Source organism: Syngnathus typhle, linkage group LG4 (genome assembly GCF_033458585.1).
Source record: "Syngnathus typhle isolate RoL2023-S1 ecotype Sweden linkage group LG4, RoL_Styp_1.0, whole genome shotgun sequence".
NCBI lineage: Eukaryota > Metazoa > Chordata > Actinopteri > Syngnathiformes > Syngnathidae > Syngnathus > Syngnathus typhle.
In genome coordinates this window covers 23,593,857-23,618,400 of record NC_083741.1, presented here as the reverse complement: position 1 = coordinate 23,618,400, position 24,544 = coordinate 23,593,857, and the positions used below count along the sequence as shown (strand labels likewise).

At 48.2% G+C, this 24,544-nt stretch overlaps 1 protein-coding gene across 1 annotated transcript in view; it reads right to left on the bottom strand.

Moving 5' to 3' along the window:
* Positions 1-24,544, bottom strand: part of si:ch211-186j3.6 (neural-cadherin) — a 109,212-nt gene that overhangs the window by 31,040 nt on the left and 53,628 nt on the right. The window contains exons 14-28 of the mRNA XM_061276706.1: positions 23,062-23,311; positions 21,143-21,270; positions 20,866-21,052; positions 18,037-18,180; positions 14,229-14,349; positions 13,848-14,010; positions 12,986-13,450; positions 12,723-12,914; positions 11,821-12,012; positions 10,926-11,369; positions 10,518-10,848; positions 9,502-9,595; positions 6,116-6,300; positions 2,250-2,479; positions 1,891-2,171 (exon numbers count right to left, since the gene is read on the bottom strand). Of these exons, the coding sequence (XP_061132690.1) occupies positions 1,891-2,171; positions 2,250-2,479; positions 6,116-6,300; positions 9,502-9,595; positions 10,518-10,848; positions 10,926-11,369; positions 11,821-12,012; positions 12,723-12,914; positions 12,986-13,450; positions 13,848-14,010; positions 14,229-14,349; positions 18,037-18,180; positions 20,866-21,052; positions 21,143-21,270; positions 23,062-23,311 (3,407 nt within the window). The remainder of the gene's footprint in view (positions 1-1,890; positions 2,172-2,249; positions 2,480-6,115; positions 6,301-9,501; positions 9,596-10,517; positions 10,849-10,925; positions 11,370-11,820; positions 12,013-12,722; positions 12,915-12,985; positions 13,451-13,847; positions 14,011-14,228; positions 14,350-18,036; positions 18,181-20,865; positions 21,053-21,142; positions 21,271-23,061; positions 23,312-24,544) is intronic.

Here is a 24,544-nt window from a genome sequence, read left to right as displayed (position 1 = left end):
TGCAATAAAGCCCCCGCAAATGTTTGGATTTCATTTGGGCATCTTTGCAATGTGTACTTTATTTGCTGTGTGGAGCAGCAATGACTGAGTGTGACAGGATTTAGGACTTTTTCCGAGCCCCATAAATTCTGCCAAGCAGTAGCAAAAAAATCGGAGCCATTTTCATACGCTTTTGATGGCTTTGCGTGGCCTTGCCGCATCCTCTATTTGTTATGTAAGGCGTGTGCATTCACAAAAAGGGGAAGTGGCTTATGGTGTCAGTTGGTTTGTTTGCTTCTTTCTTTTCTTGAATTCAAGGCTTTTGTGCCTCAAATTCTGCCAAACATCAAATGTACAGACTGGAGAAAAAAAAAAAATCCAATCAAAATTGGAGCAATTTCTTCTTGGATGGCACTTGAGTGTGTTGTGATCTGGTATAAAAAACATATCTAACATTCTTTATTATGGCGTCTGCGGAGTCATTTCTAGATATGAAGCCTATCGCAGTGATTGCTTTTCGATCTAAAAAGTCTTCAAAAGTTGGCAGCATTATTCATGAGCTTCAATGTTTGTTGCCGCTAAAAGTCCTTGAGGAGCGCAACTCGGTCGGGGCTGGCTGGCTGGCTGGCGCCGCTGACGGGTTGCAAGGGCAACTCACCGGATAAACACCATGAAGGCCTTTCAACACCTTTATTGTTCAAATAGTCATTTCAGTCAGTCGCACTTTGATGTCTTTGTGGCGAGCTAGCCGGCCAGAAGCACACATGGTGCTTCTGCTGGGACCCAAAAGACCTTGACATGAAAACTTTGGACATCTTTCAAAAGCAGGCAAATTGTCATCGGGCAGCACCAGGACTCGCAAAAAACAGCGAGAGAAAAACAGGGGAGGGCTCTTTTTCTTATTGACAAAATTGTTCTTGGTTTGCTTTGTTGCTTGGCAGAATTTGTGGGACGCAAACATTTGCGGAGCGAAAAGCGCAAGGTGCCATACCCAAAGATAGGACTTCACCAAATGTTGCTAGGCAGAATGAGTGGGGGCAACCTCGTTTGTGCCCCAAAGCAGATTCAAAAGAATGGAAAGGCTCAAAGAGTGTTTGCATGGCAACAAAGAGTTTGTTTGAAGCAGGGCAGAAGCTCCCAGGGTATTGCGCCACATGCTGCTTCACCGAGAAACGACCCGTTCGGCCCCCTCCGATCGCACGGCGACATGCTGACACTGGCGTGTGTTTGCATTCAATAAATAATAAGCCAGACGAGAGGCTTTGTCTCATTTCAGACAAAACTGCCAGCCGCACGGTACTTGATGACATCTTCTGAATTATGGATGGATGTGCGGGGCGAGCACGTTTCTGCCACAAAAAGGCGCAGCGGCGAGCGCTAATCACAGGGGGCTCATCTTTTGGGATTGCAATTAGATTGACATTTGCGACTCGCTAATGCGCAATGCAAGAATATGATGCGGCAAAAAAAGATAGCATTATTAGAAAATCTCCTTTTGTCAATAATTCATTAGAACTTAAAAAAAATAGAAACCAGGACACTGATTAGAAATTATCCAGAGTAAAAAATAAAGGTCAGTGCACGCTTTGTGCGATGAAACGCATTTTGTGCAATAAGGTAATTGCTCCACTCGCCACTTTTTCAACACGACCACTGCCTTGCGCCATCAAGATCAATGACTACAACAACGAGTCCAGAGGTCAAGCAGGCACAACGTGTGTAGGAAAAATAACGCAGATGACAACCGTGACCTCGCACAATCGAAATGGACAGAACCACCAGAAATATTCCGCAAAGTGAAAAAAAACAAGGTGAACATATACGTGTCGTATGATTAGCGCTCTCGGACGATTTTTCCGACAATGGCACGATAGCAATAACGATGAGCAAATTGAAATAGACCCGACTGACCTGTAGCCGTGTTGGGTGTCCACGCACACGCCCCCGTTGAAGCACGGGTTCCTGGGGTAGGCGTCGCAAGGCCGATGCGCCTGCTGGCGGCCCGGACAGGCGCAGACGGCGGCCGCCTCCACCGTGACGGACACCAAAGCCACGGGGCCGCAGTCCACCACGGCCGGCGTGTCCTGGACGCCCAGCGCGCTGGCGCAGCCGCCCGCCCCGGCGCCGCACTCTGACCGCGGGCACTCGTCTACGCGCACCTGGTAGACCCGCACCTGCAGGAAGGACTGAAGCTGCAAGGAAGCACAAAGGCGGCCTCAGTCGGGGGCGCAGCGGTCGCGCCGCCGCCTCTGGGAAAGCGGCCAAGTGACCTTTTGCTTGTGAGCCGCCAGATATCCGTGCATCTTCTCAGGGGGCAGGAAGGCGGCGCCGACGCGCACGGCGAAGCGCACGTCCAGCATGCGTCCGGGGACCTCGCTCAGGCCGAAGACGTTGACGTCGGACGCCGCGGCCGACAGCATCTCCGACAGGAAGTCGGACAGCAGCTCGTAGCGGCTGCGCTGCTTGCCCCTGGGCTCCAGGAACTCCGTGGCCGTCATGTCTGCCGAAAGAGGATTCTTTGATTCCAGAGGATTTTCCAAAATGATTGGAAAATTTGAATGGCGGATGAAAGTCACATCTTGAATCGGTGAATTTCACAATTTTGGTCTGAACATTTTTATCATAATCAAACACAGCCTCAATTCGTAGCCGGAGCGGCAATTGGACTCGTGCTGATGCCGAGCGATTAAGGAAAACATTTCAATTCGATACCGCCAAAGCTGTGTGGATGAATTATTGAAAAAGGCTTCTTGTTATTTAGAACATTAGCGTGCGCGCGTTAGCTTGCATGCGCTCGCCAATATGCAAGTGCTCCAGTTAAAGGTGATTACACCGTGGACAATTTAGCAGCTTCATTTCCAATCACAAGCGCGCCGAGCGAGCGAGAGAAGGAGCGCAGTCAACTCGTGTTTCATTCCCTCGAGTCGGGTTGGGCCTTGAAATCGGGCCTTTGAGTCAGCATTGCTGCCAGGGATGGCTTCCCGGCTTAGTTAGTCTTTGGACCTCACATTGGAAATTTGGTTTCCAGTTGGTGCTGGTCTCCTATTTAGTCAGGATTAGGGTTTAGAATCGGGACGTTTAAACCTGAGCTGGTATTTGGAAGCACCATTGGAGGTCAGGCTTAGTATTTCAAAGCGGTGTCAGCCTCGGCTAGTGTCAGGATCTCAAATTAAGATTTGAAGACAAGCTTGGAAAATGCGCCTTTCGTGTTTGACGTCTGACAAATGAAGGCAAAAGGAAGGTAAAATAACCGCAGGGTTTCTTTGAAAGAGGAAAGTGAGCCACTGATGAGCAAGACTAAACGGCGTACTTGAAGGAAAAGCAACAACAACAACAACACCGAGGCTTCATTTGATTGTTAGTCCATCATGACAGCTAATTGACACGCGGCGCTCCAGCGGTCGCTGGCTTTCTCTTGATTGGCAGGCGACACGGGAGGCTTTCATCCCAGCCCAGCCCAGCCTGTGTTGAAATTGCGCAAGCATCAAAGACAAAAACAAGCAACAAGCGGCCCAAAGTATCGGGACATGCCTCGTAATGGAACCACGGCGGTTTGCACGTATAGACAAAAGTAACGGGACGCAGCTCGCTGCACGGAATACAAGCGTTTCGGCCTGTTCTGCACTTTGTCCATCCGTCCATCCATCCATCCATCCATCCATCCATCCATCCATCCATCCATCCATCCATCCATCCATCCATCCATCCATCCATCCATCCATCCATCCATCCATCCATCCATCCATCCATCCATCCATCCATCCATCCATCCTTCCCTGCGTCTCCCCCTCTATCATCCATTATCTATCTATCCATCCTTCCCATCCATGTAAAGTGAGAGCTATTCAGACAGGATCTTAAAAAGGAGGTCGGACAAGCGCCGAACGAACGTTGGAGGCAAACGTCAGCTCTCATCCATCCATCCGGGCGGAGGAGGACGGACCGAGGCTGACAGGGAGACGGTCGGGAGTAAAGTGGGCTGCGGGGGAAAGCCTGGTAAGTTCTAACACTCTGTGACAGCCTCTGCACCTGGCGCACATCCAAACACACGGCTGCGCTCTCCTCCCTGCAGGCTGTGTGCCTCCATCTGAATACATTATCCGGCCGGCGGAGGACTTTCTTTTTTTGAAAGAGGGTTTTGAAGGCTCCCGAGGTTTTGAAAGATGCCTTGAAAAAGCAACGACATTTCTGCAGGTTACTTCAACAACTGCTGATTAAACGCAGCGAAAGAAGAGCCGAGGACTCCGAAAGGTTCTTCTGCAACATCTCCTGCAATGGCTTCTTTAATGACTGAATGAAAACAGGCGAAATTATTGGGGGCAAAAATGAAGAAAGAACTGTTGCTTGAAAACAAAATGGCCGACTTGCTGAATCGCGTCAGGTGTTGCTTTTTTTTTTTTTTTTTTGGTGGGTCTACTCGTGATTGACGCGCATGGCAGAATTTACGTTGGCTCCCGGGGCCAAATTTTCCCTGGGTAAGACGCGGCTGAAAGGACTTCATCCTTCAGGACAGACAGAAGGGCAAGCTGAAAGCAGAAACCATTAAAGATATAAAGATATTTTCCCAATTTCTCGGCAGTATCGATCCTCACTGGCCTCGCCGGGAGGGAGAGAATTATTTGGGCAATCTCTCACTTGACCGTGGTGCCTTTTAAAGGTCAAAGCCTCAACAGGAGCTCTTTATCAAGTGGTGGTCTTGCGGAGGGAGGGGGGGGGGGGTCATTTGTGGACTTTGAAGGACTCTGCTTTTTCTGCCTTTTTCAAGATAGCGAGACGGCCGGCCACGGCGGCGCCGGCTGTTGTACGTTGATGTCGGCGCTTTACATTAATCCCATGCCGGGCGGCGCGCACTTATTGCTTTCTGCATTTGTTCCCGGGAATAGGATTTCGAAAGTGGAGCCGCTCCGAAAGTAAAGCTCCACGCGGAATATTGTCAGAGGATCCCAGCACGCTGACGGCCAATCGATGAGAGCGCTTATGATTGCGCAGCTCACCTGCATTGAGACACTTTGACCTCTGGATGATCTCAAAGTCAGATTTCCTCAGCTGCAAATATTCCCTTTCATGTTTGTCTCCTTTTACAAGGCAGTGCAGCCGCGTTGACTGCAAAATTGAGATGTAAAAATAAATACGTCAGTGGCACTGAACGCTTGCCCTCCATTGAACGAATAGAAACGTCCATGGCAGTGAATGATCATTTATTCACTCTTTGTTTAGGTATGTCGGCAATGATTACGGACAGATTTTATTTGGATATATTGTGGGATTGTCAGATCAAATGAGGGTTCTTATGTGAAATTGTATTTTTTTTGTGGTACGTCAATTTCATTTTGGAGAGATTTTGGATATTACAAATCTTGTATGCCGTACTGAAATTACAATTGGAAAAAAATCGCACATGGAATGAGCATCTTGTGATTTAAAGTGGCCATGAGAGCGAGCGGCCATCCAAAGAAGGTGTCATGAGTATCTCTATTTTCTTTGCAGCCTAACTGAGCAATGTTTCCACCGGCTGCTCCGTGTCACATTCGTCTACCTGCATCCTGCGTTGGCAAGACAAATCCTTTTATGTGCAAGCACGGCGAGGCGAGGCGAGGCGAAGCACGGCACGGCGCTCGCTCCTTCCTTCCTCCTCCAAAGCGCCTGCTTCTTTTTGGAACGTTCTATTTCAATATCTGAGAGATGGTAAAAGCCCCTCAGCCGTGTCCTATTTCTCGCAGGCAAATGTAAAGTGGAGGAGACGGCGGAACCTCTGACGTGCACCTGGTAACTGCGCAAGATCCAAGATGGAAAATCGTACATCAAAGTGTCTCGTCGGGAAAACATCATCAACCACTGGAGAGAATTCTCTATTTTACATTTGTTCGTAAAGCCAAATTCAATTCAATTCAATTCAATTCAATTCAATTCAATTCAATTCAATTCAATTCAATTCAATTCAATTCAATTCAATTCAATTCAATTCAATTCAATTCAATTCAATTCAATTCAATTCAATTCAATTCAATTCAATTCAATTCAATTCAATTAAATTAAATTAAATTAAATTAAATTAAATTAAATTAAATTAAATTAAATTAAATTAAATTAAATTAAATTAAATTAAATTAGACGTAAAAAAGAATTGATTTCTTACCTGCGAGGCGGAGCGACGCCGAGTTGTGCACGGCGGCGTCGGGCAGCTCTCGTACGTGCACCGTTACGGCGGAGACGGCGTCGGGCCACACGCCGTCCGAAACGCGCACCAGGAACTGATAGTCGCCGGACGGGGTGTTCTCCTTGATGATCACGAAGCCCGTGCGCTTGTTCAAGATGAAGTAGCTGTTCAGACAAAAAAAGGCAGCAATTGTCAACCAAATGTCTGCTTTCTTCACTTTTCTATGAAAGGTCAACAATAAGTGTGAAATTTTTGCCATTACCAGTGCAGAACTCTTTTTACACTTTGAATAATGAAAATAAAAAAGCTCAACATTGGAGTCGGGCTGCAAGAATGTCGTGCGGGAAGGTGGCGGTTTGGGCAAAGCGTGACCTTCTCACGCCTCGCCAAACAACTCCAAAGTCCTCCAGACACTTCAGGGGGAGCCGGCGTAAAGCAATTAAGCCTGGATTGTCTGGCTCCTTCTCACCCGGGGAAGGTCTCTAGGGGGCGCCGTGGGTCAAAGCGTCGCCCGGCCAATTATGGGACGGATGCTCCGGCTCATAAATTAAAACAGTCGCCGCCTACGGCCCAGCGGCGTGATGTTGGGACAAGGTCGAGGCCAAGCCGTCGGGGGGGGGAGGGGTTGCCGACGCGCTGGCCCCGTGTTGACCCAGGAAAAGCCACGAGCTTGCCGTGTGTCTCTTTAAGGATGCCCTTTCATTCTTTAAACTGTGCCTTGCACTTGTGCGTGTGTGCGTGTGAGTGAGTCATTCAAGTCATCAGCTGCAATCAGCGGACTGTGATGCGTGTGCTCAATGAAGCACCGAAATGCGCACGCCCACGCACACTTTTGTGGTGAATGCAAAACAGTCGTCTCGTGATGCAAAAATTCCGTTTAAAAGAATGATCCAACTGTCTGTCTGTCTGTCCATCAGCTGTCTTTAATTTACTCCCTCCCTCCCTCCATCCATCCACTTACAGTATTTATTCAATTCATGTCACCTAAATGAATCAAGTTCCATTTATTTAGAAAATTATTCACACCACTTTTGGTGCACTACGGAATGATGCTAACATTCTTTTTTTGAGGTCGTAACTCATTTTTTAATTATATTTTATATTCACATAATTTACTAGTATCCCTTTTTAATTCCACATTTTGAAAATATTTGCAATGCAACCAAGTCTGTGTGTCGTCGTGATTTTTCTCGTATTGATGATCACATTTGTCCTCCTTGTTTTTGTGCGCGAGCAAACAAACGGCTCCAACTTTTGCTACAGTCTCACGAGGACGACAAATAAAAGCGAGGCGCCGTGCCAAACCAAAGCGGGCGAGTGAGGCGTTGACGAGGTGTTAACGAGGCTTTAAAGTACAACCTCCTCCTCCTCCCCGTCCAACCTTCCTTTCGGAGGATAAAACAGGGAAAGGGATGAAAACACTCCATCGCGCGCTTTTACGATGTCTTTTATGCCCCCTTTTAGTGTTTACTCCATTTCCCGCCGTGAATCAAGGTCCCCGTGGGACAATGATAGACGGAGGCGGTAAGGCGCTAAGGCGGAAGGATGCCTGACAAACGAGCCAAGATGACTTTCTGGGTCTCGCCGTACAGATAATTACTTTGTTTGATTAGGGCGGAGACCCGTCAGCGGCGCCGGACAGCAATCGTGCTACTGAACTCCGAAGAAAGACTTGATTTTGGACAAATAGCGGCTAAAATTAATAAAGTCTACTCAGCCCTGTTTGAATTTGGGGGCCACGTTGAAGATTGCGCAAGGATGAAAAATCCTTTGACGACTTCAGCAGTTTTAAAAATGACAACTTGCACGCTATTAACAGGTGGTTTGATCGAAACTTTATTGAGCCACATGTGAAATTCACGGCAGAGGTTTCAAGCGACAGCCCCGTTTACATCTGCTCATAAAAAAAGCCAAGTGGCGCCGTAAAACAGGCGGAAAGCGCAGCACGATGAGCTACAACGTGCTTTCCGTTAAAGCCCTCGTTTTTTGGTTTGTTTTTTTTACCCAGCTGACAAAGATCAGTGGCGGATGAACGGAGCATGGAAAGTTAGTGGCAGATGTTTTGACCTTTTTCCCCCCTGGGTGTACAGAGAAGAATGGGTGCATCGATTCTGAAGACGAGTTTGGCAGAAGTAAGTTAGACACATCAAATATGGCTGGATGGAGGTGCGCCAAATCTTTCTTTCGGGATGCAGAAAGGTGAGTGATGAATCCTTTCACTAAATCTGGACTTTACTTTGACTTTTTGATGGAGATGCACAGGGCACAGCAGGTGGGCGCCAAGTCTTTTTGGATCTAGAAGGTGCTGAACGCTTTAGGCCAATAAAATGTGAATCTTACCGGTTCGCTTTTTTAGGCTGTGTGCAGAGACAAATGGGGATGGGGCAAGTCTGTATTGTGAAGGAGGCGTGGTCTAAAAAGTCGAGCGTTTTTAATCGGCTGTGAAAGGGTGCGCCAGATAAAAGGGGTGTGTGGTCGGTCAAGAACATTTGCCCCTTGAGCCCAAAAATTGCCACGGTGGGGGATTTATTTTGACATGTTTTCAGGGTGTGCCCAGATGATGGATTTCAGAGAGGGGTGCGCCATCTCAGCCTGGCTCTTAAAAGGCTCCCAAGGATCGTTTGGGTTGTTGCTGGCAAATAAATGAGTTGATGCCAAACTTTTGTGTCGATCCCCTACTAAAGGGGGTGCCCATCTTAAAGATTCAATGACAAGTCCGTTGAACAGTATTGACACGTGATGGATCTTCACTATAATGCGCCGGTAAATCTCATCAGCGCGCGAAATCCCCCAAGTTTCCCGGCCCGGCTTGGTTGCGGTGATTGATGGACGTGTGAATAATGCAAAGACGGGAGTCCAGGCGTAGGCGTGCGGAATGCCGGCCAGATGTTGGCGGCGGGCGGGCGGGCGGGCGCGCACATCAATCGCGGCGGCTAATGAATACGCGCGCACCTCATGGATCACCGGTGAGTCGGCCAAAGAAGGTGGAAGCCTTATTTCCTCGTCAGCAATGGGCCGAACGTATCGATCGCACCTTGCGCAACTTTATCGCTGCATCGGGGTTGCACAACGTTTACACTCTAGTGTAGCATCTTTCATGTTTATACACCTGGAGTAGACAATATTTATTTTCTGTAGGCTTTTAATGGAGCGTATTTAATGGCGATCCACTTGGAATCGACCATACGCCCTTGATTGATCCTATTTATAGTATATGCAGCTCGACTGTATATTTAAAAAAAAAAGTACTCGAGGACCACGGTATCGGTCTGAAAAATGTGCGTGGTATTGAAAATCTCGAGTAGCAAGGGTTTGGCAACTTTTTTTGATCTGTATTTGTGTTTACAAAGAAGAGGAGGACTTACGTAGGTACGTGTCCCTCGAAGACGTACGTCTTGTTGTCCCAGTCGTCCGGGTCGGGCGCGTACACTTTTCCCAGAACGGTGGTGGGCATGCGGCCTGAAGAGAAAGAGAGAGAAAAAAAAATAAACACAAAGAGAAGAATCCATTTCTTGTTTCAGTCTTGCAGAGCACTTCAAGTGGTGGAAGATTGAGGAGTGGTGAAGGTCACATGACAGGAAGTCGACAAATTGATATGGGACTTTGCAATAACCTTCAAGGAGACGCCTTCAACAATTTCAAAAGAGGTTTTCCAATCCAAACAAGGCACAAGTCCACCGGCTTGCAGCCCTACTTTCAAAGCCTAATACTCTCTTCAATCCTTTCAAAAAATAAAACCGATTCAGTCTTCCTGTGCTACTTTGAAAATATTGAAACCCTACTTTAAAATCATCAAGCCCCAGTCATGACCTCATGACCTTGTTTGACAGCTTCCAAAGCCTCATTTGAAAACACAAATTGGGCTCGATACCTTAACACTTGTTTAAAAGCCCTACCCGTGGCTGAAAAGCCAAGCCCCATTTGAAAGCTAACTGTTTTGGTGGCACCAAGAGCAAGGCGAGTTGACGGGCCGACGCCGGCGTCTGATGCGCGCCACAAAGGCCTCCCCGCCATAACAAATTTGCCAATTCCGACGGAGGCCTGATCGGCCCCGACGGCGCTTTGGTGCGACGCCAGGCGGGCGGGCGGGTGGCGCAACTATAAACGGTCCGACTGAGCGGCGCGGCGGGACACCTGCTGGCTAATGGACAATCACGAGGACCATGAAAATGTTGACGATAATGATCCGGGGAGGAGAAGACAATAAAAATGCAGCCATTGCCTTCCATTGCCGCATACTGATGAGAGCTTAATTGCTCTGCTGGTTCCAGTTGTGCCACTTGGACAAAACTATTGGGACGCCCTCATCAGCTCCAAATCGGAGAACAAAAATGTCTGCTGGAAATTTGACACACCAGAAAAAAAAATCATCCCAGCTCACCTTTGTGCGTGTTGATGAAGACGGTCTTCTCGCCGGCGACGTGCGGGTGGTCGTTGTGGTCGCCGATGGTGACGGTCAGCGTTGAGGTGACCGTTTTGGCGGGATGCCCGCTGTCGCTCATGACCACGGGGATGAGGAACTCCTTCTGACGCTCGCGGTCGAACGTCCGCAACGCCGTCAGCGTGGCCGTCCCGTTCAGGTTGTCCTTCAGGTAGAAGTCGTTGTCGTGCCGATAGTCGTCCGGGACAGCGAAACGGAACGGGGCGCCGTTCTCCGGGGAGTCGCGGTCCACCGCCCGCAGCAGCGTGGACGTCTCGTTCATGGCTACAACCTAAAAATGTATTCAGACATAGATTGGTGTGTGTGTGAGTGTATCTTCAGTCATTGACACGTTGGTGGTGATCCTACCTGAGGTCCAGGAAGGTTCTCAAAGACCACCGGCGCGTACTCGGCTTCAAACTGCGGCCCGTTATCGTTGATGTCCAGCAGTGGGAGCTCCACCGTGGCGCTACCCGACAAAGCGGGCACCCCGCGGTCCGTGGCGATGACCACCAGGTGGTGCTGGGCCACCCTCTCGCGATCCAGCGGCCGGGCCACCGTCAGGACGCCCGATTGGTCCACGGCGAAGAGCCCGTCCGGGTCCGAGTCTCGAGACAGACTGTAGAGCAGCTGGCGGTTCTGACCCGAGTCCAAGTCGCTGGCCACCAAGCGGGCCACGTTGGTCCCCACGGGGACGTCCTCTGACAGGGGGCCCAGAGACAAAAAGTGCGGGATGAAGACCGGGGCGTGGTCATTGTAGTCGTCCACCTCAACCGCGCAGTGAAGCAGGCTGGAAAAATCCAAGTCTTCAACCTGGAACGCATACAGACAACACATAAGTCATGTTCAAGCAGTTCGGAAAAAAGCTTTTTTGAACCAACCCTAATTGTAAAAGCTAAGCCTTGCCCGAAACCAGTCACTTTGCAAGCGTAACGCTGCATCTGTAAAACTCAAGCGCACCATTTCACTTCTCTCATACAGGCTGCACTTTGCGAGAGACGGGAAAAAAAAAGTCCATTGGCGAGCTATTTGAGAGGCAGATTGCTGTTCTGCAAAAAAGCACAAAGTGGATCATTGCCTTTCGTGTCCCCAAGTGAACCTTAAAAGTTTCCCGGTGCGTCGCCGCCGATCAACTCGATCTTTGTAGAGTCAGTCGTGCCTATTCGTCGACTAGGCGAGACTAGACCTTGCATGTCTAGCTTTGGTCACAGCAGTCTAAACGGAACCTCAAGTCACTTGGACATGAATTGTACGAGCGAGTCACCTTGATGGTGAGGTTGAAGCTCTGCTCGCCGTGTCTCTCGTAGTCGAGTCGCTTCTTGAGTCTGAGGCTTCCCCGCTGCTCCGCTTTGTTGCTGACCACGTAGAACTTTTGCTCCTGGTCTCCGGCCACCACGCTGAATGTCAGCTGGCCGTTTTCTCCCGTGTCTCGGTCCTCGGCCTTCAACTCCAGAACCTTGGCAAAGGGGCCGGCGGCGAACACGTCAATAGCGCGGCGGACGGCTGCCGGAATTGCATTCGGATTTTGAAATTGGATTCAGCAGCAGCCACGAGAGCTTCAAACACAAACGTCCGTCTTTCTATTTTGTTCACGTTCCCAGACGGAAGGTTTGGATGCGGCTTGGTGTGCGTGTTCAGCCGTCTTGAACTTTTTTTTTTTCCTCCTCCCATCGCAGAGCTGAGAACTCAAAGCGAACGCTTAAAGGGAATATAAAAGCTGCAGTGCTTTTTTTGGGATCCTGAGCCAGGAAGAGGAAAAATTATTTCCGATGGAAAATATCCCCCCCAGTTTTTCGCATTTAATTTTTAATCGCGGAAAACGTCAAGCAAAGTTTGTTGAGTTTTTGTTTGGATGCATACGTACCAAAATAAAAGTGCACTCAGGGGTTACGACGTTTCGCATTGGAGTGGATACAAAAACTTATTTCCATTGGCATCATTTAGTCCAATTGGAAAACATATTTGTGATCAATTTAGCAATTAAATGTTTACATTGGATTTTGATCCATTAAAAAAATACATTTATGCAAGTAAATGAGTGAGGAACCACTCCATCAATTCCAAGTGACTGACGGATCAAGTGACCCGATTCTGATTATTATTTTCACAGATAGACAGATTTTCTATTGTGCACGAAATTTCGACCGCGCTCAGCCGCCGGCTCACCTCAGCGTTGGGCTCGGCGTTTTCCGAGATCCTGGCCAGGCACACGTGTTGGAGGAATCTGGGCGCGTGGTCGTTGACGTCCGTGACCTGGATGGTCGCCGTGGCCGTTCCCGCCATGCCTCCGCCGTCCCGGGCTTCCACCACCAGCATGTAGGCCTCCACCTGCTCCCGATCCAGACCGCCCAAGGCCACCTAGCAAAAGGCACATTGTTGAAGAACCGGATGCTCGCTGTGTTTGCCGGCTGCCCAAATCCCAAACAAACCGTGATGGTGCCAGTGGCGGGGTTGATGGCAAACATCTCGGAGAAGGCGGCAACGCCCCCCGTCCCGTCCAAGCTGCCCAGAATCCTGTAGGACAGGACGGCGTTCTGGCCCACGGCCGCGTCGTCCAGGTCGGTGGCCGTCATCTCCATCACCGAGGTGCCGGCCGGCGAGTTCTCGGCCACGTCGCCGCGGCAACTGGACCCGCAGGTGAAGACGGGAGCGTTGTCGTTGATGTCCCACACGTTGATGATGACGTCGGTGAAGCCCGTCAGGCCCTCGCCCCCTTCGTCCGTGGCCAACACCACAAAACGCCAGGCGGCGCGCTCCTCGCGGTTCAGCGTCCGCTGAGCGTAGATCTTGCCCGTCGCCTCGTCGATGACAAACTCGCTCTCGGCGCCCTGGCCGTGGAGGGAGTAGCGGAGGGCCTCCTGGTCTGCGTCCTTGTCCGGGTCGGACGCTGTCACCTGCGACCCCAAAAGTATTGAAAGAAGAGGAAATACAACAGCGTCTCATCAAATATTTGAAGTCATTCTTTTTCTTACATGTTTTGCATTTATCGATCAAATCTCATTCGCTATAATTGCATTCATTGTAATTTAATCAGACTTTTTTTTGGTAATTTAGCTCAATTTGACCTTAATATTTTTTATAATTCATGAACAAGAGTAAATAATCAATGCACACTCACCAATTACAATGAATAACAAAATAATAGAATTGAAAAACGCATTTTAAATTTTTATTTCTGAATGATTATATTCATGTTTAATCGTCTTGTATCTAATTTCACGTTTTATTTACTATTTGTTAGATGTGATCCATGTGGATGACTTGAATTCCCTTGAATTAGCGCATACCCACCTGCAAGACGAAGACGGGCGAGCCATCCAGTTCTTCCGTCACGCTGCCATAGTATTCGTTGACGGTGAACACGGGCGCTTCGTCGTTCTTGTTGACCACGTTGACCGCCACGGTGGTGTAGTCCTCCCACTTGCCGTCCGAAGCCAGAACACGCAGCTTGTACCTGCAACGATGACACGACCACTTGGAGAATCCGGATGACAACTGACAAGTGGCGCTAAGTGCTCCTCGTGTCCACCGATAGCTCTTTCCCGTGACTTGTGTCAACATCAACAACTGGCGCCGGCACTTATTTCGCCGAGAGTCTTCTCTGTGTGACACAAAGTGCTTTTTTTTTTCAAATCAGTTCATCTTAATTTTGAGTGGATCAATGCGGTCTACCTTTTATTCTGCTCGTAGTCCAGAGGCTGAGCGATGAAGATGGTCCCCACCTCCGGTTCCACGTCAAACACACCTCCCGTGTTTCCGGACGTGATCTGGTAGCGCAGTTTAGCGTTCCCGCCTGCGGAAGAGCACATAAGCCTCACCGAAATGGCCGGCGCTCACCGTGACGAGCTGATTGATTTCCTGCGAGGAAAGTTCCTCGCGGGAAGCGCTCGTCGCCCGGCCGGCCGCCGACGGGCCGGCCGCTCTGTGTTAATGGAGAGCATTAGCGCATGTTAGCGGGGGGAAGTGTAATCAGATAGCGGGCTCGACAAAAGGTGATTACTCGGGCTTGGCATGTGGAGAGACGCCCCTGATGAGAAATCCATAGTGAGTTTATCTTGCTGCCTGCCTGATGGAGGAAAAGCTTCCAGGTGGATGTTTTCAATGCAATGTGGCAAAAGAAAATGTTTGGATCCACTTCTTGTCTGGGCTCTCACATCAAACCGCACCTATTTGATATTCGGCGAGCAAAAAGCTATCCTTCATTTATGCTGAACGTGTAGCATCCAATCTTCTTTGCCGCTTTCTCGGACTTGTAAAATATTTTTCAACTGTTTTCAATTCAGTTCAGGGTCGAGCGGGAAATTTTGCTTTGCATACGTTGCAGCGCGCACTTCACCTTCTGTATCAAAAGGACAAAACGTCACGCTGCACTCGGCAAGGTCGGCTTGCTTTTCTCTTGCCCATGTCCAATCCCTATGTCCTTTTAAAGCCCTCAAAAGTGCAGTGTGATGATGACGTGATTGAAGCGCCGAGCTGTCGTGAGTAGAGAGATGGAAATGCCCCCCCACACACACACATTTCAGAATTTGTCCCTTCTGCCTCCCCCCCAATTTTTACAGCCATTAAAAGAAGTCAGTGGCTTTTCAATGTGTCGTAACACGTTTTTCTGAGCTGCCCTTGAAGGCATAATGAACAGTCGGCGTGCAGACAATCCATCACACAGATGGCAGATGAGGCAGACGCTGGGGGAAAAAAATAAAAAAATCAGCCTACATGAGGCCATGTAAAGTCCTCGAATTTTTCCAATGTAAATTGAGCAAAACTGTCAATAGCAGATTTTGGTCAAGGAGAGACGCAGTCAGGGGAGGCAGTTGAGGCTCTGCCTCACCTATCATCATTATGACAAGTGCAAATGAAATAATAACATCAAATGAGTATTATTTGTATCAATCATTTCAAACAGTTTTGTCACTGAAGATCCAACGGCAGAGGACGACGATTCGCATCCCCCCGCCCGCTCGGCAAACTAATGGCCGCACGGCTGCCAGCGTGGTTCAGACGATTGTGTCGCGCAATTCCGATTAGCCTTATGCTAATTCCCACCACGCAACCACGGAGCCGGGATTCGTTAAGGCCTAATTGGCCGTTCTCGGCTTAACACAGCGGTCTTAATTGCAAACGGCGCAGAGTGGGCTAACAGCGCGCTTCTTGGCGCCGTTGCTTCCCATCTACTCACGCGTGAAACATGAACGCCGGTTGTTGACTTGGGCCCAAAATTGGTTCTGTTTAGTAAACGGTATCTTTACATGATAACATATTTCTATTTTGAATTCACAGGACCTAGAAAGTGTGTTATGCGCGAAGCAACTGCAACGCTAATCCGCCTGATTTTGTTGTCTTTCCAAACGAGACGTCAGGGGTACGTGGATTCGCAACCTTTCTAGACTGCAGTTCACATTGTATGCAGTCCATTTCCTAATTATCCACATGGCTTGAATATTTGCAAATAACTGCGAGGAGCTCAAGGACGGCGGGCGTCAAGGGATGATGCGCGGTGTCCAAACAAAATCAATTGAATGTTTTTTGTTTGCCTCATCTCCCAAGTGGACTCATTTCAAAAGTCTTTGTTTCCCTGGATGACACACACACACACACATGCAATTTATGGCAACCACGTGAAATAGTTAATATAGAAGGAGTCGTTTATATGCAGCATACACAATACGCTCGGCCAATGCAAACTTAATCACACCTTCGTAAATGACATCAATTTCTGCGACCGGTCGACGCTGGAATCATAAAGTGCAGGTGCTTCACAATCACAAAATGAAGATCAAATGATATACGGCTTACAAGCTTTGACATGATTATATTGGACTTACTGGGAATTGGATTTACTTTTATTTGCTCTCATCATTTATGTTTTTTTTTTTTTTAATCACTACGCTACGCTGGAGGCTTTTTATTGATATGTCGCGCCGTTTGCTTAGTATGAATGCGTGGAAGCACTTGGCGCTTTCAAAGTGCACCACAAAAACAACCTTGGACATAAAAATCTTTCAGGGCAACTACTCAACTTGGGGCAAACTCTGAAATGCTCCTAACCCCAGCGAGGAGCACCAGACCCCGCGGGGCAAAGCGTGAAAGCGAGCCCAACCCATCTGCTTTCCAATCATGCAAGTTGCGGCGTAAAGTAGATGGAGTTTGTCCGCGGGTCTTTTGGACCGACTCTGGCCGGCACGGAGGCTGGAACGAGACCTTTTTTCCGACCGGCCCTGGCTTTTAACGAGACTACGCTTGTTTATTGAGAGAATTTATTCCGGCTTTTTGACATCCGACAAACAAGTGGAGGGAGAGTAGTGGGGGTGGGAAAGTAAGACTCACTGGCAGGAGTGGGAAGGAGCTGGCGGACTCTGTGATTTTTATCGATTTTACCGATAATGACGTCCCAAGCGAGGGCTCGCCTTTTAAGTCCAACACAGATGTTGAATTCCTGCACAGTAGCCTCGCTGGTGCCGCAGATTTCAAGTTGTCACATTTGCATCTAATGAGCACTTAATCTGCCCCAAATCACAAGTGCTTTTGACATTGCTGCTATTTTTTCTTTTCTTCATCATCACAGCTTTTAGCTTTGCAAAGACATTTGGTAGTGGCAGGTGCCCAACTCTGCACTTAGGCTTGATCGGCATCTCCGTGACTAACGATGATAATCACCACAATTAGCATTAAGGTGACTCTTTTTTTAGAAGCGGGATCAAGCAGGGAGTCAGCGTAATAAATAACGGCGAGATTCTTGAGAAAAATGACTGATTTTTTTGTATATATACAATATGATTTCAACTATGATAATAACCATATTATTATTTGATTTTTTTATTATTATTTTATTATCATTTTTATTATTATTATTATTATTATTATTATTATTATTATTATTATTATTATTATTGCCCGGAATCCCCCTCCGTTGCAAAATGTCATCAATGGAGTGAGTTGGCAGTAATTAACAGTGAAGGAAATGTCAAAAGGTCCAACCGAGACAAAAGTGGACTTCCGAGGTTGTCAGCGGACAGCGACAAGATGCTAATGGCGCGAATTAACATTTGGACAGCCCCGCCGGGCCCAAGAAAAGCTCCGAGAGCACCCGCAGTGGCCCGCGTAGTCAAAAGCGGACATTATTACCCAGTCTATCTTTTCAGAATTCCAAAGATGTCAGACGAGGAGTGGCGCAGTTCAACCCTCGGAGCAATAATATCGCCGAGTCTGGTTTAAATCTGGGCGACCTAACGAGGACTCTTAATTAGCACTCTATTATCGGCGGGTGGATTGAAAAGGTCAACGGATTGTTACGTTTCGAATATAGCCATATTTTGCACTGTTGATTTCCTCCCGGGCTCTCGGTGCCGGCGAGTAATGTATCATATTTGATGTTTGATATTTGTTGATGTACATTTGATGTTTACACTAGCTCATTTGTAATGTGTCATTTTCAGTACGCTTGTTTAACGTAGTGTCTCGTGTACAATGTTGTCATCGGCACCTTCGTCTCCGTCGTTGGCGCTGACGGTGAGGACGGCGAATCCCACGTCGGCGTCCTCGTCTGCGTCCACCTCGTACGCGGTCTGGGCGAAGGCCGGCTTGTTGTCGTTGACGTCGCTGATGAAGACGCGCACGTACGCCGTGTCTGACAGCGACAAGGGGGGAGAAAGAAAAATTGGAAATCTTTTTACCTCTGAAAACACAAAATTGAAAAAAATACTCTTAGGAACAAAAGCAATCATTCATTTGTGATTTTCCTCAAAAGTTGTGCCCTACCCTTGACCTGACTAGCAAAGGCGCTGACAAACAAACGGCGTGTCTGCAAGGACGCAAGAAGAAGAAGAAGAAGAAGAATCCCAAGCAAGCCAGAGAAAGCTGCTATTATGAGTCGTGCCTATTCTGTCTGTCACCTGGCACATCTGTCGCATGGCTTTGCAGCCTGAACACAAACGTGTTCACCCACGCTGACGCGCACCAAAATAGGAACGCAAAGCGTCCTCCCATCCATCTCCCGCCACTTGTCTGTCGAGGAAAACGCACACACGGATGACACTCGCACACTATTCCGCTTCAAACTCCTTTCCGTGCAAAATGTTTGATTCTATTTGAATCGCTTCAATCGTTTTGGACTTTGAGAGGTCACAAGAACAACAAATATTCGGGTCAAAGTTGTTGTTCTGCTAGACGTACTCAGCGTAAAAAGAAAAAAAAATCTTTTTCTCCACTTTATGGGTCAGAAAGCAATGTTTGGGGTTTTTCATTTTCCACTGGTGTTTTGTAAAGAATAGCAAAATGCAGTCACTATTTCTTTTCGACTGAAAGAAGAGCGTCAACTCTTTTGCTCTATGATCTGAACTTGTTGACTTCACCTCTCTGTTTACATGTTTAGATTTTGTCATTACCTCCGGAAGGTGGGGGAAAAAAAAAAAAGAATCAACTCAAGTATTTGCACTTTACGTCCCACCGGTGCCTGCCACGGAAAATGCGGATGGAAAAGCGCTCCCGAGCAGCTATCGCGGAAGAAGCAAATAAAGCCAATCCGAAAAGACGGAAGCTGGGTCGCCACCTGGCACGGCACGGCGCCACGGCACGATGATGTCGTGTTGCAAGGACGAGTGCGAAAAGTCTCATGAAGCAGCTGAGCGAGCCGCCTTGACCAGGTTGGCACTCCAAACAATCACACCGCCAAGTGCGAAGCGCCCGTTTGGAGACTTTTTCCCCATACAAGCGCGTTCTAGGGAACTTTCCGAAAATGAGAAGCACAGATTGTTTTTTTTTTCCCACAGCTAACATGGAATGAGTTTTTTTTTTAGACAAGACGCAAGGCAAGGCACGCTTGTCGGCCATCTGCTTCAGCGGAAGGTTACGCGTGACAAACCAGGAGCTTAGGATGGGAATGAAAATGAGTTCAGGTGTTTTCCTAGCAACCCCACGTTTGTTCTACAACACGTTTGACACTGAGACTTTGCCGACTTGAGTTAAAAAAAACGCTAGATGAGTTGACCAAAAGCATATTGTCCTCCGTCCTCCCTCAACCCTTCTTTCCGAACGAGCCGTCTGGCCGAGCATCTGCTCTCCTCCCGCGATTTGCGAGGCACGTATGCGCTTCATCTGTCGCCGCGGAAAACAAATGGAGCCTTAAATGAAGCGCAGCTGTCCAAGCATCCTACAAAGGTCTCCCTCCTCCTCCTCCTCTCGTTGGCTCATTGCTAAACGGAGGCCGCGGTCGGTCATTGACGCAATTGTGGGACTTTAAGGTCCGTACGTAAGGAAGGCCCGATCATCAGGTGTGTCGTGGATTTTTCCTTCCATAGGTTCAACAATAGCTTCTTCCTTCTCCTTTTTTTGAACATGTTGATTTATGTGGCATAACGTGAAATGATGTGAAAATAGGATTTTGTGTTTGGTCGGTCTTATGTTCAAAAATAAATTGAAACTATGACTCAGTCACAACATAGGCCATGTCCCCAAAATTTGGTCCATTAAAATGTTGGGACGAATTTTCACGGACATCCACTTGTTTGCCTTTGCGTGACTCCTCCGGGCTCTCATTATTTCTGTCGGCCGTTGTCGTTTTAGCTTGAGAAACCGGAGTTGGAACGGCACCACCCAAAACTATTTTTTGCTGGTCCATTTCTCTGTTTTGAATTCACGGCAAACAAAAGTGCTTGTCTTTTGTGCAAGCTGGAGCGGATCTGATAACTCAAATGCTAGATTGTCTTTTCAGTTGTCGAGCCAAAACAACACCTTGCTTATCTGCAAAGTTGTAAGGCAACAGGTGCTGTTCTAACACCTTTCCCTCGGGACGTTTTAGTCCACCAAAAGGAGAAAAAAAAAACCTTTTCAACAAATCTCACGTCCTCGACAGCTGGTTACAAAAAAAAACACAATACGAACGAACACTCAAGTGACTCTTTTAACATCAACGGATCACATTCCCATCATTTGAAATGGAAGCGTCCAAAGGATGGCATCTATCGTAAAAATACAAAAGAAAGCATATGAAATATATGATGGCTTGTTTGCTCACTTGGAACATCTCCAAATGTTCCAGCCAAAGCAGGAGTTGTCGAGTACTTCTCGTGATTCTCAACAAGACAAAAGATGAATCAAGGCATTTTTGAACATTTTGAGCAAAGTCCATTAGGGAATTTTTTGGGGGTGTTTCGCCCTTCAAAAAAAGCCTTCAAAGTATCTGAGAGACTGCGCACTTGACATGTTTTTGAAGACAATTCCAAAGCAATTAGTGCCTTCAACTATTCTTTGATCCTCAGTTCTGCTTCGCTACAAAAGGACGAGGCTACGACAATGCATTAAATGGAGTTCTTACCGGAATTGGGCTGCCCGTGTTTGCCGGGTCTGGCCGACTCCCGACCGTCCACCGATTGGACCTCCAACAGGTAGGAGCTTTTGGTTTCCCGGTCAAAAACGGTCTGCGTGTAGATGAAACCCAACTCGGGGTCGATGCGGAAATACTGGTGATCGCCGCTACGATCCTCAAGCAGCGAGTAGGCGATCTAGAACATGCCATCAAAAACGTGACTTCGGATATCAATGTTTGGTTTCTTTTTTTTTAGTACGTGTGTGTGTGTGACTGCACATTTCACCTTCCCGTTGAGGCCCAAGTCCAAGTCGTTGGCGGACACCTGAAACACCAAAGTTCCCGATTGGGCGCCCTCGGTCACCGAGGCCTCGTAGATGGAGGATGTAAAAAATGGGACGTTGTCGTTCACATCTGGCAAATTGGGGAGAAACTTCAATTTATTCATTGATTTCGTACCTATGACTGCATGGGTTTAGGCATAAGGCTTTAGCATTGACAGTAAAGGGGCTAAGACGTTAACGTTGACACTAAAGGGAGGGGCTAAGGCTAGGGGCTACATTATATGAGTGAAGACTTGGAGTTCGGCACCAACCAGCACTAGGGTAAGTGGCTTGGGACTAGTTTAAGGGCGGCCACCAAACAAGAAGGCCAGACTTGATGACTTATTCTCAATCTACAGAAACCTTTGGTCCAAATATGGCAAGTTCCAGTATTTTGAAGCAGAAATTAGACAGTTCAAAATGGAGAGCTGGTTGTAAGATGTTGGAAGCTCAACCGCAAAAGGAGGCAGATTGATGGCTGCCCATTCGATGGCTCCTTCGAAGATGAGGTTGAGAAAGATGAGGTACGGTCGTTACACCCGTGCAGTGTTTGGGGACTCAAGAACGAGGGCTGGGATTGTTCTTGAATTTGCTGCATTTTTGGAAATGAGGCTTTTCTGAGTGGCTGCACTTAAGCATGCGGGCGTTGACCTTTTGTTTATGACAACACTTTATCTCTGGCATTTGAGAACGCATTTGCAATTAGAGCCCAGCCTTTGGGTTCAACAGAAGTTACATTGACGCTTCAAACGTGACAAGAAGTCTTGCGGCGTCTTCTCTTCTCTTCTCTTGCCCTGACACTTCTTTTATTCTCTCGCTCAACTGTCAAGCTCTGCGGTCGGACCAAAGGGGGAGCTTTGCCGGGCTGTCGTTCTGACTTCTAAAGGCTGCGGGAAGATGAAAAAGCATTTGAACTCTGGACAAATACCAGCTAACTTTGGGATGTGTCGACAGAGGGCCGAACATAAGAAAAAAAGAAGGAAAAAAAAAAGAGGGAAGCGCTTCTGGTGTCGGTGGAACACAGTGTGAGCAAAACGTCTTATTCTTTCCACCACTGAAGCGAAACATTCCAGTCAAGAAATGATTCCACAAGGCAAGCCCATTTGCTGGGATTTGATTTGAGATCTTTATATTCCATTCTGGGGGGAAAAAGATGGAAAAAAAAATCGGCAAATGATTGGGAAATGGCAAACGCTAGAGACAGTATGGACTGTACGCTTGGGTTTAGGAGGTTGGATTCGTTTAGCCTTAAAGCTAACATTCATGAAGGAAAATGGAATGCTGGAGAAGAGTTGAAAACTGACAAAAAAAAGGGCGGCTTTCTATGGTCTTAGGGTGGTTACATTTTTTATTCCACATGGTTGTTTGACAAGAGCCTCTTGTCGTCTGCGAGACTCCACATCTATTTTTCATTCACAGCGATGTCAAGATGAGGTTTTCAGCTCAGATCGGACAGATCAGTAGCTGACAAAGCCCCAAGGACTGCCTTGAAGCCGTGGAGAGAGGAGAGATGATTCTATGGCGTCATCGAGCAGAAACCCCAGTCAGAAAAGAAAAAAAAAAACTGATGTTCAATAGACTGCATCGGTAAAGTGACTGGAAGTGAGCAAGAATGCGCCACATTTCAGTTGAATCCACTCTGGAAAGGGCCGGGGCCTAATGTCACAAAGTCTCAGCTAGTTTCATCAGTTCCTGCTGGACTAAGGTCAAGACTTAGTGGTGTTCTGAGGCTAGGTGAAAAGAAAACGGGAATAGGGGTAGAAATCAGGACTAGGGTTGAGCTAGGTTTCAGAGACGATGGTGTCAATCTCAAAACCAGCCCGTCACATCATTAGGAACGGGATCGCGAGGTTATGCCAGCAACGGGAGACCAAAGACCGACCTGTGACGTTGACGAAGACGGTGGTGAAGGCAGCCAACGGGACGGCGGCTACGTTCTGGACTCGAACCCTCAGCATGAAGTTTCGGGTGGTCTCGTAGTCCAGAGGCTCCGCCACCAGGATGGAGGCTGAGCCGTCTTCACGGTTAGGCGTCAAGTAGAAGCGGACGGGCATGTTGGTCTCCGGGACCATGCCGTCCTCCAGATTATACGTCACCCTGGGGTCCCCCAGTGGGGAGGTGGCCTTGATGGTCTGGGTGTTTGGAGAGAGGTCACAGAAGGTTAAATCCCCTGACCCAAACCCAAAGATTTTGTCCCCTTGTTGCAACACACGCAGAGGTCCATCTGAGAAAAACCAATCTCTGTCACGTTAGCTTTAAATTGTACGCCCCGGTCCAGATGAAATCTTTTAATCTATTCCCACCTCCAGAGACCTCCTGGCACATTCAGCTCTTCTACTTAGCGGAAAGCGATCAGCCCCCCGTGTTTTACGGCGCGCAATAACGGAAAGTCAAATATGAAGGCCGTAAATTTCCGGCGAGGCTCCGACATGCGGAAACCCGGCGGGATCTTACAACGCCATCTTCCCCGCCACTCCCGCCTCATTCCTGCGCTGGCTAATTAAGGCCAAAGCCATGTAGAAGACATGGCCGCACGCTCCCAATTAAGCTCCAAAACGCCATCTTGGACAGGACGCCGGTGACCTCGTTGAATCCGGTCAAACCCCCCGAACGCCGGAGCCGCCGTAATGAGACGGCGGCTGGCAAACATGGCCGCTTAAAGGCGGGGAGAGCGCTCGTTTCCACGGCCGAGGCATTAGCAACATTACTGTCAGGCCTACTATAACCCCAAGCCTGACTCATAGCCAGAACTCGGCCCGGAGTCAAAAGTGTGCGTTAATCAGACCCTGGCTGGCAAACATGCTGATGAAAAGCATCCTGGAATGTTCCAATTCCCCCACCGCCGGGCGCTTTTGGCATTTCCGCGGGCTGCCGTTTTGGGAGATCCCGTCGGCTCAACGTGAAGGACCCTCGGCGGCCGCTTTGTTTCCATCCTCGCAGCGCAAATATCAATCAGCGGCTCTAATGGACTTAATTGCTTTGGAGAGGCGCTGGGAAAACACTCGTGATTAGCGGAGAAACGCCAGTGCGGATGAATAATGAAAGATGGCGATTAGTGAACATCTGCAGCGCGCTGAAAATGAAGCTTTAGCATGTTGCCGTTTTGTCTTTTTATTTACTTGCTCAACCTCGAGGTCCAACTTGTTTCCAGGTTCACATGGATGGCTAATAATGCAGCCTTTTTAATGCTTTCCAAAGCCATTCGGGGTTCCCAAATGGAAAAATAAATGCGCTTTTAGCTTGAAAGTGCAAATGCGGTCCGCGAAAGTGCAAATGCGGTCCGCTCGGTTTCTCGGGATGATTACAAGGCATCTGCATGCAGGGCGAAGAAGCTCCTTGGGTTGCCGCAAGCTTTCAACGTATAA